This window comes from Lotus japonicus, chromosome 3 (assembly GCF_012489685.1).
Source record: "Lotus japonicus ecotype B-129 chromosome 3, LjGifu_v1.2".
In the NCBI taxonomy this organism is placed as follows: domain Eukaryota; kingdom Viridiplantae; phylum Streptophyta; class Magnoliopsida; order Fabales; family Fabaceae; genus Lotus; species Lotus japonicus.
Window position 1 is genome coordinate 57,625,777 of NC_080043.1, and position 19,637 is coordinate 57,645,413.

Sequence of the window (19,637 nt, forward strand, 5' to 3'; positions counted from 1 at the left end):
TTCCGAAACAAGAGATGACGTAAGGATTGTTAGGTATTGAGATGATGATTAGCTTATAAACGGTTGATCAATTGGACTTTGTAAGACCCAAGTTTTTAAGCTTAGAATAAGTGGAAGAGATTTCCATTTACGATTAGGCTTGATGTATCGTGAAAGGAAACCTGAACAAGAGTTTACCAAATGAAATAAATTTTTGAAGGAGAAAGTTCAGGAAAAGTCAAAGGATCGTATCGAAGTCGATAAAAGTTATAGCACGATCGTTATACGCTTAAACCTAGGTCAGAAACCCTAATATATAGCTAATTTTCATTTATAGGCACGATGGAAGTTAATTCCAAAAATCTTCAGAGAAATGTTAGAACTTCTCTTTTTCCATATATCACAATCGTTTCGAGGCGAAACTCTAGGATCTACGAACGTCCGATTCCAATCATCGGAAGTTTGCCGAAACCGAAACCCTGGTATTTCAAAACCCTAGAAATTCTTGACAATGAAGACTTTTTCTATTCAGAGCTTCAAATGAATATTCCACTCGCGTACACCCATTTCTCTTGATGATTTCAATCTTTCTTCAGAAGGAAGTTTTCCATTCCGACATTCGATGCAAAAAGCAACTTATCGGGTAAAATAGTTTTATACCGACTATGCATTAGTTGCCAAAAATACAAGGAGACATCTTTTTAGTTTTGGAATTCTTTCGCCGAAACATATCCTAGAATTCACGGAGAATGACGCCGGAAAAATCAGATTCGCGAAACTTTCATTTTCCCGCGAATTTCCATCTTCTATATATAGCAAACAAGTGAGAAAAAAACACAAAACTCCTCCATTTTCTCTCCTCAAGGCCGCGAGTTCATCCAAGGAAGAAGGAAGAAGAATTTTCTTCATTTCTTGCTTGATCGTTGATCCGTTAGTTGCTGCTTCAAGGTTTCGAGGTATAGTCGCTAATCCTTACCTCTGATCGCTTTTTCCATAGCTTTTCTGTAGACTTTTCTGAGCTGATAGTTTATGGGTTTTTGCAAAACTATCCTGAATCTTTCATTTCTGATTCTAAACCTCTTCTATATGTGCCCAAGATCACTTCTGCCGGATTAGATTTTCCGTTATGTCGCCGGAATTCCGCCGGAATCAATTTTAGCCTTAAATACCCATTTTTGGAGTTTTTGAGGTAAAGCTTCAACCTTTAGGCTAAAAACTATCGCCTTAGCTTAGTGTTAGTAGGATTAGTTGTCATAAACGTCGTTAGTAACGTCCCTGCAAAATTTGGTTTTTGGGATTTCAGTTTTGAAATTTCTAAGTTAAAAATCATGACCAAAATACCCCTGCGACAGTTTTTGATCCGATAATTTTTCCGAGTTCAGAATACCCTTAGTTACGGCTAATGAAAGCATAGGAACCAAGTTTGATCGAAGAAAAATCGAGCCCCACAATTGTGAAAAGTGGCCGAGCCCTATAGGGGAGGAGGAGGAAAATTCCTTTTCCGAAAACTTGTCCTTTCGCTCTAGATTATCGTACCTCGGAGTATGAACTACTTCGTGTAACCTTAGTGAGCATTGATAGCTTAGTTTCCGATAGATTTTGATAGAATTCTGTGGTTTTACTTTAAAGGTTCTTTTGAAGAATTTCCTGAAGATCAAGGAGCTCATTGTGAAGGAACGTTTGAGGAGAACGCTGGAATAACTAGAGGTAAGGACAACTTACCTTACTAGCTAATGCTTTAGGTGTCGACGCATTCGACTTGATTTACTGTTTATGCACTTGTTTGTGTATGATTGGGAAAATGTTTTCTGAGGCTTCGGCTGACAATGTAGATGATGCATCTACTACTATGTTTTTGAGATTGACATACATGCTATGTGCTATGTGGGTAATCTAGGATGTGTGGTGCATGATTTATATGCTAAGTGCTACGTGTTTAGTCTGAGATGTATTGTTATATGACATGTTTGATGACGGTGATGATTTAAACTAGGTCTTGTACTCATATCTGTGATTCTGAGTACTGAGAATAGCGGGCAGGTCATGCCGATTTTATTTTGAGAGTTTTGAGAAAGTTCGATAGGACGAATGAGATTCGGGCCTTGTTATGGTGTTTATGGATCGAGACATTCTCTGGAGTCATTTGGGATTTGGAGATCCCGGGAACTTATAAGATTCGCGATAAGATTAAAAGGATCTCATTTTGTAAAGAAAACTCATAAGACATTAAACAACCTCTAAAATCTTCAAATAATGATAATAAACTCGAAAGGAAGCTTAGGATGAAGATCTTAGTTTTGGAAAACGAGAAGTGTCGTCGGATCCAAGTGTTGAGAAAGTTGAGAAGTTTTGAGTATGTTGATACTCTTGTGCTGTGGGAGCAGTTATGTCGTTGGGCTATCCGAGGGATAAGCCGGGAGACTGATAGTTTTCGAGTATGTCGATACTCTTTGCTCGCTGAGCAGCTTTTGACCATCGGATGGAGATGAGTCGGATGATTCGAGGAATCATCATGAGTTAAGTTTATGCCTTCGGGTACAGTTTATGCCTTCGGGTACAGTTATGCCTTCGGGTACAGTTTATGCCTTCGGGTACAGTTTATGCCTTCGGGTAATTCGGACATCGACGGGGGATATGATCGACCGTGAGGTTAGGATCGACCTGTTGATTGTCGGGCATAGCGGAGGGAAAAGTCGACCCGCAGGGTTAGGACTGATCCGGCTATGTCAAGGTTGTAAGTGACACTCGGGGGTTATGGTCGACACAATGCCAGTGTTAGGACCGACTCAAACGTGCCCAGCCTACTCTTTCCGGAATCGTCGAGATTGACGTTGCATTGACATATCATGCACTCTAATTATATTCGTTGGGGATTTGGATGAGTAGATGTTGATAAATATCGTATGTGCTTTGATGATTGAATTGTACTAGAGATTTGATAACATGCTATGTTTAAACCTTAGGGTAGACAATGCAGAACTTATATGTATATAGACAACATATATATATATACCCCTTATACTTTATCTGGTGTCTTGTATTCTCTATCCTATATTCCGTAAGTTGACCCTTGCACGTGCTACCTGTGTTTGGGGGGCTATGTATGCCCTTTTTGTCAGATGTCGTTGGTGGATTCTTCCGTGATTCCTCGTCGTTCGGGGAAGACCCGGAGCGAAATGACTACTATTGAGCCTTCGACGTGGACCCGGACTTCATGCATGACCAGATGGGAGTCGATGATGGAAGTATGGGGGATGGGTGATTAGAGTCTATTAAGGTTGGGTGTTAGTGTCCTAGCTATGACTTATTCTTATTTTTGAGGGCTTGTGTTGCTGACACTTGACCTAACATTTTGGGATTGTACATTTTGCCTACGGGCGTTACACTTTTCTACTTTCCGTCATTGGAGGTTACTCGTGACGAGGTCGCTATTTACAGCGGGGGATGCTATATATATTGTATATTAGTTCTGTTGCCTTTCGCATTTAGGTTTTATTTAATTCAGTCTTGTCTTAGTTATTATCAAAAAAAAAATATTTACGTTTTTCCGCATTAAGTTTACTTTTGGTTACTAAAGTGACGCCACCGAAATCGGGGTGTTACAGACTTGGATTTGGCGCCTAGTGCCCTAGTACGAGCGTGATATCTAGGTCTATCTGAAGATGATTGCTAGATATCTAAGGGTTGTCGCTTACCAAAGATTGAGGTTGGAATGGACTCTCCAAGTGGGACACGCATGACCACATCGATACTTTTCTGTCAGACTTGGTAAAATAAATAATATTTGGTATTATTTCATTTTGTGATTTATGTGTGTGATGTGATTTGGTGTGCTGAAGGCTCATTGTTGAGTCAAAGAGGCGGGGGAGAACACTGACCGAGTCAATGTCTTCCTTACGTTTTTGTGGTGTTTTGTGTGATTGTGTTACACTCCTGATTTTTCCTCAATTAGCAAAGATGGTGGATGGAACGATGAGCCAAGAAAGGATGGCGGATGGAGCCAGTGAACGGAGTGCGTCGATCGAGATGGTGGATGGAACCATCAAGGTCGATGAGATGGTGGATGGAACCATCGGTGAAGCAGGAATGGTGGATGGAACCATTGGTCAGACCGAAATGGTGGATGGAACCATCACGAAAAACGGGATTGGTGGATGGAACCGACGATCGTATATGGTGGATGGAACTATAGATCGGACAAACCAGATGGTGGATGGAACCGTCGAATGGACTAGGTGGTGGATGGAACTACCGAACGAGTGAACTGGTGGATGGAACCTTTGAGCTCGGTGTCCGGAAAGTCTGTTTTCCCGTGTCTGAACTGTTGATGTTGCATCTGGATCACCTGGATGGGACGCCGACCAGCGTGTACCGGCATGAGCATAACACATGTCTGACTTAAACTTTTGTTGTTTTGTGTGACTGCAGTGAGGAAGTTTGGGTCGTGTTCTAACGGAAGAGTTCCGTAGGGTTCTACGACGAATGTCTAGGTTACAGACAGTGAAATAAGAGTTACTCGAACATCCTTACCAGTTATTTTTCTAGTTTCCATATTTTGGATATTGAGCCTGATCAACTTGATATTGAAAAATGGTGATCAGAATGATAGTTGGTGATTGGACTGTGACAGGAACGTTAAGGAGAGACAGTTTCACTTTGTGAAACTAGACCACTAGAGATGTCACGTGAAGACCAGAAAGATGAGACTAAGGACAATAACCTATGCGTGGAGACGATTGAGAAATTTTTGGAGAGTATCAGAGTGCGCAATGAAAGCGTGGTGTGTCTTCCTCAGTGTTCTGAAAACCGGACCGGACCGGGCGGTCCGACCGGTTCAACCGGGAACCGAACCTAAGGCCAGTTCGGTTTGGCATATTAAACCGGGCACCAACGAACCGGAGAAAGAACCGCTGAACCGGTTCATAACCGGTAAAATCGGCCAGAACCGGACCGGTTCGGTTTGCAGTTATTTTTTTTAATGTGCAGTTATTGTTAAAATGAAAAAAATGTAGCCAGCCAGGTTCGGAGCCAAGACGTGAAGGAAGCAAGAAGGAGCTGTTACCACTATGCCACTTTACATGTTGTGTTATTAAAGGCAAAGTTTTTTTATATATTATGTATTGCATGAAGACAAACTTCCACAATTTCTTTCCAAGAACACATGCAGGGACACTTTTGTTTAAATCTTTTTAACAATTTGTAATTTTTTATCATGTATTTTTAATTAGTTTTTCAAAATCATATATTGAACTTATGAGTGATGATCTTTGGACACACAAGAATGTATTAGACCCATAATTTTAAAAAAGTATACATATTTATGATATATTAGTTTATATTTATTTTAATATATAGATAAAAAAGTAATAATTTATGTAATGTAATGTTATATTCTTTATTTTATATGTAATTAAAAAGAAGATATTTACTATTCGCAAATGTAGCATATATTATATATATTAACATATGTGATGCATTATTTAAATTGCCACGGTCGGACCTCGGTTTGACCCCGGTTCAACCTTTGAACCTTAAACCAGTACCTTGACCGGTTCAATGACCGGTCCGGTTTTCAGAACATTGGTCTTCCTATAGTAGTTTCGAAGACGAAACTATTTTTAAGGAGGGTGGTATTGTAAGACCCTAACCTTTACTATGTAATGTTTAAGTGGTTTATTCATTAAAAATGGAGTTTTTAGTGAAGTTTGCTTGAATTGCTTGTCTGTCCGTGATCTTGTGTGAAATGTTAGGAGGTCTTAACAACCTTATTTGGAGACGCTTCCTTCATGAGAGTTGTAGCTCTCTGAGTTAGCTAAATTCTCAAATTGGTTTCGTGTCAATCCGATATTTGTAGCTCAAGATAATTGAATTTTAGTTACGAAAGGTCCTGCTGCACAGTACCTACGAATTTTACAAAAATCAGAAATTGTATTCTTGGGTTAAATCCTTTTGGTTAATGATTGATTGTGGGTTAAAGATCCAGTCTGAGGATGTGGGCTCAGGATTAATGGGAGAAGATCCTAATTGGGCTAGGAGTGTCATGGGCTTGAGGAAGGAGGGAAATTAGGGTTTGAAACCCTAATAACCCTTGTGGCTGGCGGCCACATATGTTGAATGGGGGGGAGTTTTATTTGTTTTAAGGCTGATTATGGCTAATTAATGGATGATTAATTAAGTTGACTTTGTGCTTTTGAGCTTGGGCTAGCTAGGAAGGAAATAGGAAAAACAAAACAAAAACCCTAGCCCATTTGATGTGTGCCGCCGGTTTTGGTGCATGGAGAGGAGGGAAACCTTGTGCTTTTCTCACAAACTGAATTAGAAGCCTCACCAGAACACTTTCACGTGAAAGCTCAGCAAGGAAAAGTGAAGAAAGAAGAGAGAAAGAAAGAGAGAAACCGAGAGAGAAAGGGAGGAAACGAGAGAAAGAGTGAGAGATAGCGAGAGAGAAAGAGAGTGATCGAGTGGGAGAGAAGAGAAGGGACGTGGACAGCAGCTTGCTTAGACCCTTTTCAACACCAAAACCTTTCCCTTTCATCAAGAATCATCAAGATAAGGGCTGGTCTAGGAAACGGGTAGTTGCTTAGGGTTTTTCTTTACCATGAAATCCATGAGAAAGTTGTGATATTTCATGTTTTTGTGTGAGATATGTGAAAGTGTATGTTGCTGCACCTTTGTGCTTGAAAACCATGTTTATTGACGATGCTTGGCTTAGAGTTTTATCAGGTTGAATAAAAAATAGGAACCCTAGACTTGATCATTCGTAAAGAAATATGAGGCCGAAGGGACGCTGTCAGATTTCTGAGCTGGACAGCGAACTTCAAGATCCAATATCACCCAGTTGTAGCGTTAAAATGAAAATTCTGTGAACTAAGAAATTGTAGGATTTTTAATCAGCTTTCCAGAAGTATAAATAACATAATTTTTGGTTTAGTAATGAGTTTTGGGGAACTGTTTTAGTAACTGATGTATCTGCTGTTTTTCCTGTACTGGACAGAAAACTTCGTGGTACAATATCACCTACTTCTGATTTTCAAACGAAAACGTGGCGAACTAGAAAGTTGTAGGATTTTAAATTATATTTCCATATATGTGTAAAACGTAAAATGTGGTTGTGAAATGCGTTCTGTAGATCATTTTTAGTGACTGTGATTTCTGCTGTTTTTTTTTAGAAAACGACCGTGACCTTTAAATTCAGAAAAACTTGTATTCATCTGCTATTTAGTTGGTTGTCCTTTTGAATTCTGAACATCTTGCTCAATGGTACTATTTGATGTTTTGCTTGATTAATTTGGCATGGTTTATGTGTGGAAGGCGTGTGAATATGATTTAAGAATATCTATGATATACGAATATTGCCTGACTGAGGAACCATTGGTCACTCACCTAGCCGTAATTCCCATTGGTGTTGTGAATATCTATTGTCGTTATGTTTATTATTTGTCGTTAAAGTTGATAAGACTCTAGGACTGACTTTAGAGCCTTAAATACAAAGGGAATGAGATTATAACTCGCTTGCAAGTCAATGTGATTAATCGGCCATAGGTCTAGTGAAGACTATTGGCCATGAGAACGATGGTGCCGTTAGAGACAAACGGTAGCTTGCACGCGAGGGAGATTTTGTGGATCAGTGAATCCTCGTGATTTGGTTGACAGCGGTCACCGTGAGAATTGTGATTTGTGGATCATTGCGTATCCATGTGATTGTACATATGCGGATGTATGTCATTGGCCAAGGTGTTTTGGTGGGTTGTGTGATGTGAGGATGCGCTAGTCTAACTGACTAACTGTCATATAACTTAAATTTCATAAGCGAATGATTATTGTGCTTTATGATATGGATTATGATTTTGTTGTTTGCGACCTGACCCTTGCACTACTTGTTTATGTGTTTATTTGGGGGGGGGGGTAGATGGTCGTGAAGATAACGACGACGACTCATTCTTGGGAGCTGATACTACGTGACGAGCCACTACCGAATGACGACTATACTCCTGATGAAGAGGAAGAAGATAAAGAGGAAGGAGCCAAGGATATGGTTGGGTTGAGAGACATTCATTTTTCTTTTGGATTGAGAGTACCGAGTTTTGGAAGCATTGAACCATTACTTTATTGTAGTTGGGATATTTTAACTTGATGTAATTTACTTTGAAGTTTTCTTTCGGATATTTATTTCATACTCTTTTCAATGATTAATAAAGTTTGAGGTGTACGTTGATGATTATTTCCGCAAGTTTGAAATGGTTAAGTTTCAAGAATTTTGTAAAATTGAACTTTTGTCACTAATTGAAGATTAATTAATTAAACGACGAAAATTCACGACGTTTTGGTTACTGTGTGACACTCGAGAAATCGGGGCGTTACAACCACAATCGCCGCTACCTCTACTTCTATCATCACCACCACAACCACCACCAACACCCTCCACCACCATTGTCGCCACCACCCTCCACCATCGTCGCTACCACCACCACTACTACCGCTGCCACCATCCACCACCACCGCCACCATCATCACCTTCCAATACCACCACTACCACACCACCTATGTCACCACCAAATTATACAGTGCATGACAAAACGATGTATAGTATTAAAATTTTATCATGCATTATCTTATCATGTCTTATACTATACAACATACCAAACGAGCCCTAAATTAAACTAAGATTTTTTTCGTACACTTATCTGAATTAACAGAGAGACAACATATGTTGAGTATAATTTTTTTTAGTACAAGAAAAAAAAAATTATACAAACTTATATTTTGGAATTAAGTAGGTTTACATATTGTACATATATAGAATCCTAGAAGATTAGGCATGTATCAAGACAATTCATACTTACCCTTCAGAATACAAGTGAGCAATATCATTTTCTTTTGTATTCGCCTTTCACCTTCATATATTAAGGCTAGGTCTATTACATTAATTAGAAAATCAATACACATATGTGACTCACACCCCAAATCTCATGGTTTTTGGAATTCGTATCTTCTACAATTGTCGATTCCCTCAACTTATTTGAAACAAAATTTTCTGGGAGTTGAATTCATCCAACGACCTAGATGTGTGAAGCATTAGAATATATCTCACTTTAAAAAAAGACCCATGAGATGCTGAAACTGCGGATTGCATTAATGCAAGACGATAGGAACAATCACTAGCAACCAATTTGTCATACCTTCACAGGCGCACTGTTAAACGGTCAGTCACAATTCCGCTGATGGTCATTGCAATCTTCTTCATAGGTCACTTAGAGAAATTCAAACAATATCCCACCCGAAATTCTGCAATTCGTGCAAAATCATTTGATTGATTTTGCTTCTGGTTTTGTGCCCTAAACGCTCAACACAAGTTTTGGTCGTCTTTGAAATATGCAGATGCAAACAAGGAAAGCTCAAAAGAGATGGTGGTGATGGTCGACGACAGTTCGGCGACTTATTGTTGAACTGTGCGGCAGTAAAGGGTTGAGCAAATGGACGCTCAGGTGGCTGTAGGGGTTTCTTAATGTCGTTCACGTTGAAGTAGCGTCACGTGCGTCTTTTCCATTTGACACAATGACTAGAAATTTTGCTACAAAGAGATTGAGGGAATGGACAATTGCTGAGGATTCAGATTCACGATTCTAGGGATACTACAATATTCCAAAAATGCATGTCTATTGATGCATATAAATGAACATAAATACTCTTAATTGGTTTTGATAAATAGATGACGCTAACAACCGGCTAAATTATTACAAGAAAACACGTAATAAATGATGGCTTCTTACTGATGGCCTAAAACCATCACAAAATCTCATTGTTAGTGACACTAAGTTTATTGGTAACATTTTTTTTCAAAAAAAAATATTAAATGTGCTACCAACTGTCTCTGCCTTAGATCGTCGATATCGACAAGTAATTTTTTTGGTGGGATTAGTTACCATCAACATAGAGGTAACCAATACTTTTAGTAATATTAAATAAATTAAATAAATGCCTAATTATAGACAACCTAAGTTGTTGGTAACCTAGTTTTATTTTTGAAAATGTCAAAATAAATTAATGGGCAAAACAAGGGTGCCCCAACCCAATTACTTGACAGGAAAAAAGTTTAGTAATTATATAGAATCAAATAAGCCTACACAATTTAATTCCCAATAATACTAGGTAAACACTAAACAAAGGGTAGAAAAAAGAGCAAAATATGCCCACCACAGCAAAACATGCTACCATGGGAAATACTCAGCTCCTTTAGTTATCCCCCACTAACTCATATACCAGACAAGCACACTCAAGGCTCTTTGTCCCAAGCATAGTAGGAAAAGATAAATCCATGCATAAGAGACATTAACCGAACCCACAGTTTTAGTTTGACCCTGTGTTGCACGGGTACGGGTACGGTACCCGGTACGGGTATGGTATTGGGTACGCGGTACGCGATTTTTGAAAAAACAGGGGTACGAGTACGTTAGATATATGTATATTTTTTAAATATAATATATAATAAAACATACATAATATTTAAATATAAATAAATCATGCAAAAAAAATGCCAAACGTCGTCGTTTTGAGCCAGGAAAAGAAAATATAAAGGCCAAAACGACGTCGTTTGGAGCCAGGAAAAAAAAAGGCAAAACGTCGTCGTTTTGAACCCGGAACCATTTTTTTTTGTGGAACAGGTAGGTACCGGGTACGTACCCACAGCGTATGCGTACCGGGTACGTACCCACAGCGTATGCGTACCGGGTACGTACCCACAGCGTATGCGTACCGGGTACGTACCCGGTACGGGTACGCGGCCAAAACAGGCGTACCCATGCATCACAGACTTTGACCATGTCCACCACATCCCCCAAAATCAGCTGCTCACCTTTAAATGCAATAGCTTTTCTACGGTTCCAAATGCACCATATGGCAACCAGCCATCACTACTACAAAAAGTACTTTTCACATCGGGCGAAAAGTACTTTTCACATCGGGTATACAACCGATGTAAGCAAAGGTGATGTGGTATGTCCACACCTTTTCACATCGGGTACACAGCCGATGTGAAAACTACACATTTCACATCGGTTTATGCCGCAACCGATGTTAAAAGTATGTTTAGTAATTTCTTTTTCAAATCTGCACGTGTATTTCACATCGGTGGAATCAAATACCCGATGTGAAAACTACACATTTCACATCGGTTTATGCCGCAACCGATGTGAAAAGTCTGTTTAGTAATTTCTTTTTTAAATCTGTACGTGTATTTCACATCGGTGGAATCAAATACCCGATGTGAAAACTACACATTTCACATCGGTTTATTCCAAAACCGATGTGAAAAGTCTTTTTTTTTAAAAAAAAAAAACAAAACCAGTTATGTTTGGAATCAATTAAAAAGTCATACCTAGCACATTTTCCATTCAGAAATAGCTCATATAATTAGGTCATAACTAATTTAACTTTCCAAAGTTCTAGTTACAGAAAGTGAAGTAGCACACACTGTTAACCTAACATAGAAGGAAATGAGAGAAAGTGGATGAATATTATTTTCATTAGCTAACCCTTCATTAGTACATTGCACTAACTATCTCTCAACCAGTATAACTAGCTCATTCATTACATAATGAATCTGATGCACAAAAACTGCAAGTATAGATATTAGATAAACACATACCCTTAATTTAAACTTTCTACTAAATACATGCTCCAATCTTTTTCCCCATAACGATCTTTTTCACCACCTACATATGGAAGAATATAAGAATAAAGATGAGGGAGAAATAGAGAACTAAATCAACAAACTTCAGCTTTCTCATTTATTTACATTGATCCATTGCAAACTTAACTTTTCTACGTAGATGCAGGTTAAACAATTGAAAATTAAAAACAGGAGTTAAATCAGGATGGCTAAAAGAGAATAAAAAATTGAAAAGCAAGAAGCAGCTAACACTGAAATTGTTAAATGACAGAAAAATGAAAAGCCAAATACAAAATGATGTAGGTAAACAGTTAAGGAGTGAGGGATGTGAATTTCTAAAATGACAATTGAGGCCTGCAACAATAAAAAAACTCAGATCATGCTTTTATGGACATGGATGAGGCTCTGTGAATTTTATGAGCAAACGATGATTATGAAACTTTGGTAATCAGAATTAGCAGCATGAAGGAGTGCTTGTTTTTGCAAATAAAAAAAAAAGAGAAAAGATTTGGGTAAATGTGAGACCTCATAAAATAATCTGGCCAGAGACAGTCACCGATGTGGGAGAGGAATCAATATCAATATAGCTAAACGAGTGGCAGTAGAAATAGCTAAACGAATTCCATCAAGTCCAGCTGCAATAGTACTGATAACATAATTTCTATACAAAGAATGCTAAAATTCATGTATCAACTCTCAATTACCAGTGTCTTTGTGAGCATGATTACGAGAAAAAGCTTGAGCATCTCTCAGGCTTCCTATAATCTCCACATCAATGGGTTCTCCAAAGGTTTCTTTTTAAGCCAACGGGTGAGTATATCACATAAACGCTTGAGTATCTTTCAGGCTTCCTAACAGGCAAGCACAACATACACATTACTCTTCTTAACTTTATCAACAAGTATCAAGTACTATATAGAATCAAATATACAGATACATGTCTCAGAAAAGCATAGGGATGCCTTTACACCAGCCTACCCTTCCAGCAACAAATCCAGAATTTGTTCAGATCATACACATGTTTTCCAGCTAAATGAAACTAGCCATGATTCTTAACAGTTCTAGAAATAACTCTCACACACAACTCTTTTCAAATAACCACCACTTTTATCTCTCTTCAAAAAATCATTCTCTAGCTAGGAAAAAAGCAAGGAATTCAAAATGAGCAGTTAAACAAACAAGCAAATTAGAAATTAAGATCACTGAAAATGAATATTACTATCTATCATATATTACAATCTTTACAGAAATCATCAATGAACTTAAAAGGTGATAAAAAAGTACCTTCTTTATTAATGCGGTCCCCTTCTCACTAACATAAATACCATCAAGAAACCTCCTGATATCCTTGTTCTTAACATGGCATTTATGTAACAAAAACAACAAAATAACCAAAATTAAAATCCAAGCAAGACAAAAATTAGACAACAACAAAGTCAGGCATTAGCATGTATCCATAGAATGAAAAAAAACTGTACCTGATTGATAAGGGCACATGACCTAGAAACAAGCTCAATGTCATTTCCATCGAAAACCAACTCATCCTTCACCTTCTCAGATTGCACAATGGAAACTCCATCAAGCATATCCACTTTCCTCACCTAATCGCACAATGACAAAATCCATAGTTCAATTAATCAACAAGAAAAATCAGACTTGAATTACCCAACTAAACGAACAAACGAATGCAAAATTAAATTACTTGAAAAAAAGCACATTATTGACACAAATGCACAGTTCAAAGTTAATAAAAAATAAAAAATGATCAGCACTTAACCAGTTAAACAAGCAAGCAAATGAGAAACTAAGATGACTGAAAATGAACATTGTTATCTGACCCATATACCAATCTTAACGGAAATCATCAAAGGAGTTGAACATAGGGTTTAGGGTGAACGAAAAGTAGAAAGCTATGGATCTTGATGCCCTTGTTGTGATTAGTGATGCTAGCATTGATGGGAAAATGGGCATAGATGAGCCTCATCTTGTGGGTACCGAACCAGGCCTCGATCTTGAGCTTCTTCTTGCCGTTCTCATCGGTGATGAGCTGGAAATCCCCACGAGGGCCTTCAACCTTGATGCTCACGCCGTCGGGGATGTCCATGGTCTCCGATGAAAAGATCTTCTTCATTCTCTGATGAAAGGATTTCAAACATAAGGCCAAAATGAAATAGCACAGGTACAAATTGAACTATTATGACTCAGCAGTTTTACCCTACACTAAGTTGTCGAATAATGATTATATTACTATGTATTGCAATCACATGGACATTAAAACACTGAATCGTTCCAATCAACTTCAGCAGGTGTAGCAATGGAAGCCATGGCCTGCAAAATCACCGCATACCCATTACACGCAACACACATAAACAACAAAAGGGAATCGATTTTGCGAGGTGAATGGGAAAAGGGTATTGTTGGATTGAATGAAAGGTACCTTTTGAACGCGAGTGGAATCGACCTGGCGATCCTCGACGCCCTCAGTGAGCTTGTCGAAGGCTTTGCTCTGTTGTTGCATGTCCTTGGAATCCAGCATCATCTCCACTCCTTCTTCTGCTCCCTCCATTCTTCTTCTCTTTCGCTCGCTTCCACCACCACTGTGAACAAGATGCCCTAGCTTCTATAGCCCCAGATCCTCGACGCGGTCAGTGAGCTCTTGACAAACCTTTGAAATTGTTGAGCGAGGGAGAGGCGGTCGACGGCGGAGAGGAGGGAGAAGAGGGGTTTGGATTAGGGCAGCAACCCTCTGAATCAGAACTCGTTCGCGTCATCGGTGCCGGTGTGGCCAACGATCGCGGGCCACTCGGGCGGATTAGGCGAGGATTAGAGGAGGATTCATGGGAAGGCGAGGACGACGGCGATGGAGAGCTTCAGAGAATCGGTGGTCTGAAAGTGAGGTCGTGGAAGGAAGGAAGGAGAGCTTCAGAGAATTGGTGTTTAGGTCGTGAAAGCAAATTAGGGATTCAGTGTTTGTTTGTGAATTTGTGATATCTTGAAAGACTTTTCCCAACGGTTATACTACCACTGATGTTAAATATATTTCATCAAAATTTCAAAAATGCCACCGTGTTTAGCTTTCACATCGGTTATTATATTCACCGTTGTAAAAAAGTCTTTACTAATTATTTTCCACATCAGACATATTCCCAACTGATGTGAAAACTATCATAAAAGTTCACTATAATTTCAATATTGCCACCGCGTTATCTTTCACATCAGGTATTTCTTCCACCGTTGTGAAAACCCTGATGTGAAAAGTCCTTTTTCTAGTAGTGCATATACTTCTCCAAGTCAACCTCTGTTTTTTTGTTTTTCCCCCAATGCTTATGGTGAAAGAAGTGGATATCATACTCTTTAAATAGCACATTCTCCACCCCCAACCACGCATAACAGCCCATCCATACCTTATGTGAGAATGCGCACCCAAAGAACATATGAGAGACCTCCTCTACATGCTGAGAACAGAAAGCACAGTGGCCATCATTATTGTTGCCAAGTGCCACTCCCCGCTTTAGTAGATTATAAAGCATCGGTAGCCTTCCATAAGAAAATTTCCGCTCCAATACAAGCACTTTAGATGGAGCCAAGATTCTCCAAACGGTCTTGAAGAAGCTAATCTCATTCACTACTGCACACTGGGCCAAGTACGCTGATTTAACAGTATACCCAGCTACCGGATCGCATGCCCAAATCCACCCATCCTTCTTGTCTTTCCGGAACTGAATTGCTAAAATTTCCTGCATAAAATCCACCATATATTTCTCCGTTTCAAAAAAATTCCTCCTCCACCTAAGCTTCCACTTCTAACGCTCTCCCTCTATTTCCCCATATCCGCCACAACCATATCCCTCTGATCAGATATATCGAACAATCTTTTAAACTTATGCTTTAACCTCACATCCTCCACTAGGGGTGAGAATAGGTCAGGTCGTTCGTAGGGGCCTATGGCCTAACATACCACAGACTCAGGCCAGACCAGGCCAAATTGGTAAATAGGCAAGACTTAGCTTTTTGAAAAGCCTATTTAGTTGAAAAGGTTAGGCTAAGGCCATCCAACAAGCCTTTTAAGCCTTATAGGCTAGCCTATTTAAGTAAATATGATTAGTATTTTTCTGATACATTGTAAATATGATTAGTATAAATATATTTTACCATTGATGATATCTATATATTAGAAATTTGTCATACAAAAAAAGAAACTTATTGAGATTTTTATATATTTAAGCAAATTGACTTATATAATGATTTAAAGTTATAAGTCTATTTAGAAATAGATATATGACGTATTTAAATACCATAATATGAAGTGTGATTATAAATTGGCTCTCTGACTCTAAGAAACCAACATAATCTCGTTTAGTTTCATCTCTACCTAGTAGCTTATAATATTATGAGTCTGATTGTTGAAAAAATTATTTTAGTATGTATTAACCCGTTAGCTTATAAGTTTGATAGCTTCTTTACATATAAGTTTTTTAGCAAACGTAAAACTCTTGTTGTGAAACAGACTTTTAAATAGGCTATCAGGCCAAGCCAGGCTTTCAGGCAGGCTTGGCCAGGCTTGAAAAAAAATCTTTGACAGGCCACATGCCTAAAGATTTTTAAACAGGTTAGGCCTATTTAAGCAAAACCTACATAGGCCCAGACGCCCAGCCTATTCCCACCCCTATCCCCCACCCAACACTCGTCCTAAAATCTCATAGTTTTTCCATCCCCTACCACTCTCCCTTATCCAGACACACCCCCATTTTCCCTAAATCTTTCCACCAGCTTGAACCTTTTCTCAAATTGGTTTCCTCCCCAACTCGAACCCCCTCCCCATACATCGAACAAAGAACCCTCCCACCCAAAATATCACTATCACTCAACTGACGCCACCTCAACTTACAAAAAAAGACCCTATTAAATGATACTAAATCTTTAACCCCTAACCTACCTTGATCCTTTGATTCGCATACTATGTCCCAACTAACCCAAGATATTTTTCTCTCCTCCCCATCCCCCCTCCCCCAAAGAAATTATCGTTCGAACTTTTTAATTTTGTTAGCCATAGATAAAGGAATTTTGTAAAACGAAAAATAAAAGAGAGAGATAGAACTAAGTACCGATTTCAAGAGACAAAGGCGGTGACCGAAAGAGAGACACTTCATCTTCCAAGGGGTTAACCGCTATTGCAACTTCTGAATCACTGATTCCCATGTGCCTGCCGTCTTAGGGTTTGCACCCACCTCAATCCCCAAGTACACAGATGGGACAGTTATAACCTTACAATTCAAAAAGGCAACAAACTTTTTTGTCACCTCTTCATTCACTACAATGTCTGCAAGCTTGCTCTTTAAAAAACTGACTTTCAACCTGGATATCAATTCAAACCACCTCATAACGCTTTTAATTGTGTACACATGTTTCACCATCATATCTCCAATCTGTAAGGTTTCATATGCATACTGTATGTAAGATACCTCCAAATTGTTTCTGCCCACCTTGAACACAAAGAACAACTTTCTATTCACAACCTCCCTCATCAATCCTCCCAACCCTTTAGCCACGATCAGGAACAGAAATGGAGCTCTTGAGTCCCCTGTCTAAGACCTCTTTCCATTTTAAACTCATCAGTTGGACTCTCATTTACCAAGACAGATATTGTTCCTGACTCAACACAATATTTTATCCAATTAATCCATTTACACCTAAACCCCATCCTACCCATCATATAATACAGGAAATCTCAAGACACTGAATCGTAAGTCTTCTTAAAGTCTAACTTGAAAAGGCAACATGAGTTTTTCCTACTTTTTGCCTCAACTACCATTTCATTAGCTATTAATACCCCATCAAGCATATTGTTCCCACCCGTAAACGCGGATTGATTCTCTTCTACAACCTTATTTATCACCTTCCTCAACATTCCAGCTAGAACGTTCGCTATGATTTTACATAGGCATCCCACCAAAGAAATTGGCCTATAATCATTTAGGTCAAGTAGAACCCCAACCTTAGGATTTAGTGCTAGGAACGACGGATTACATCCCTTCGGTAGCAACCCATTCATATGGAAATCATTCATCACCCTCCTAATGTCTTCCTTTAGCACATCCTAATACATCTTAATAAACACAACATTCAAACCATCGGGACTTGGGCTTTTGCTACCCTCACATTCCCACGTAGCTAATTTTATTTCTTCAACATCAAAAGACTCCTCTAACTGCCTACGGTCATTCTCGCTTAACGACCTAAAATTAACCTCATCCAGCCTAGGCCTATTCTGGTTCAACTCCCTATACCTATTTTCAAAGAACTCTCTAACCCCCTTCATTAACTCTATCAGGCTCCTCCATCCACTCCTCCCATACTCTAATTATATGGATCTGATTTATATTTCTTCTTTTATTTATAATTTCATGAAAGTACCTTGTGTTCTTATCTCCCTCTTTTACCACCTACACCAAGATTTTTGCCTAAGCACCGATTCATTTACTCTTGATAACCTCCAAAACTATGCAGTTATCTCATTCCTCCTCACTAGATGTATCTCACTCGCCTCCTCCATCTCCACTAATAGATCCAACCTACTTATCTCTTCCACTATCCTTCTAATCTCCTATCAAGGATCCCGTGAAATGTCCTTAACCCACAACTTTATTTCTCCTTTTAGCCTTTTTAACTTTTCCTTAAAAAAAATGCATCCCACCCTCTATCACCAGCCTCATTCCACTTTTCCCCCACCATCTTAGCAAAAAATTAAAAATTGTGGTTATTAGTTACCAACAGCAAATGTCGTCGGTAACTTGGTAATCTTAAAAACTATGGGTATTAGTTACTAACGACAAAAGCCCTCGGTAGTTTCAATCTTTTTGAAGTCGTCGGTAATGGCTGCCTTTTAAAAATATGATCGTTAGTTACTGACAGCCAAAGTCTTCGGTGATTTCAATTGTTTTTGAAACGGTAACTTGATAGATTTTTAAATTCGTGTACTGGGTCACCATCGCTAAAAAAATGTCGGTAGTGTATAAATATATTGAAAAAGGTCGTTGGTATGGGTCTTTCGTAACTTATAAATATGCATTCGAAATCTCTTGCACGAACTTCCTTCTTTTTATTATTGTTTTGTTTCTCACATTTGTTATGAATAGCTAAAGATTTAATGGTCGCAAAATACTCATTTTGCTGTGGATAAAAATGAAATTTTTATGGATGAAATTTTTATGAACGGGACATTTTATTCGCAACATAAGAATTTTTTTTGTGCATTCCATATCAATAACTGACGGCCTAGGTTATCAATAATTATTGGTAGAAATAGTCATGCGTTACCGACAATGTTTGATAAAACGTCGGAAAAATAACGGACAAACCACTACTTATAATTTTTTTGGTTATCAGTGAATTATCATGATCAGTGGTTTTTCTTACCGTTGATAATGAGCGTTTTCTTGTAATGCTATGATTGATTTCTAAGGTAGACTTAGACTCCTTGATTGTCCACCGTACTGATCCATGAGTTCTCAAGATATCGAACCTTAACATGTGAAGTATGTCTTTAGGCTATATTCGTCATCTTTGTAGATATATGTTGATTAACTTATTTGAGCGTCAGTCATACCGGTGTTTAACGCTATATTTTTTATATTAGATTTATGGAGAGAGAGAGAGAGAGAGAGAGAGAGAGAGAGAGAGAGAGAGAGAGAGAGGTCACAAAAGATTCTCTAACTTCCGCCGTTTGATTTCATTGAGACAAATGCGAAGATAAATGTCAAAGCATATCATCTCACATTTTACATTTCTTCTCAAAGTTTGGAAGAGAATGGATAATGTTCAAATTTTGAAAAAATTCCCTTTTAATCTACATGTGTAATTTTTTTAAAATGATATACATATGTAATTAGCAGTATATACTTAGGGGTTACAAAGACTTTTTTAAATAATAATAATTTTTCTCTTTATTCAACCAAACAAATGGAAAGAATTTTTTTTTCATTTTTTCTCT

General features: G+C 38.4%; 1 protein-coding gene across 2 annotated transcripts; it reads right to left on the minus strand.

Moving 5' to 3' along the window:
* Positions 1–11,864: 11,864 nt before the first annotated feature.
* LOC130749501 (60S ribosomal protein L9-like) lies at positions 11,865–13,778 on the minus strand. Of its 2 annotated transcripts, XM_057602867.1 has the most exons (3): positions 13,545–13,778; positions 13,126–13,248; positions 11,865–13,015 (listed from the first exon to the last, which is right to left on the minus strand). In XM_057602867.1, the coding sequence occupies exons 1-3, from the start codon at positions 13,776–13,778 to the stop codon at positions 12,866–12,868; spliced, it is 507 nt and encodes a 168-aa protein (XP_057458850.1). In that variant the 3' UTR covers positions 11,865–12,865. The 2 variants fall into 2 exon arrangements, 1 of the variants encoding a protein (XP_057458850.1); XR_009022939.1 differs by having other exon boundaries at positions 12,930–13,000; positions 13,126–13,640.
* Positions 13,779–19,637: the final 5,859 nt, after the last annotated feature.

What these genes read in the sequence shown, in the direction of transcription:
- LOC130749501 (XM_057602867.1), bottom strand. Translation starts at nt 13,778, where the DNA reads ATGAAGAAGATCTTTTCATCGGAGACCATGGACATCCCCGACGGCGTG. An exon ending in TCCATAGCTTTCTACTTTTC is followed by an intron (nt 13,249 to 13,544) that starts GTTCACCCTAAA and finishes TTGTGCGATTAG; the next exon opens with GTGAGGAAAGTGGATATGCT. An exon ending in CATGTGCCCTTATCAATCAG is followed by an intron (nt 13,016 to 13,125) that starts GTACAGTTTTTT and finishes TTTTTGTTACAT; the next exon opens with AAATGCCATGTTAAGAACAA.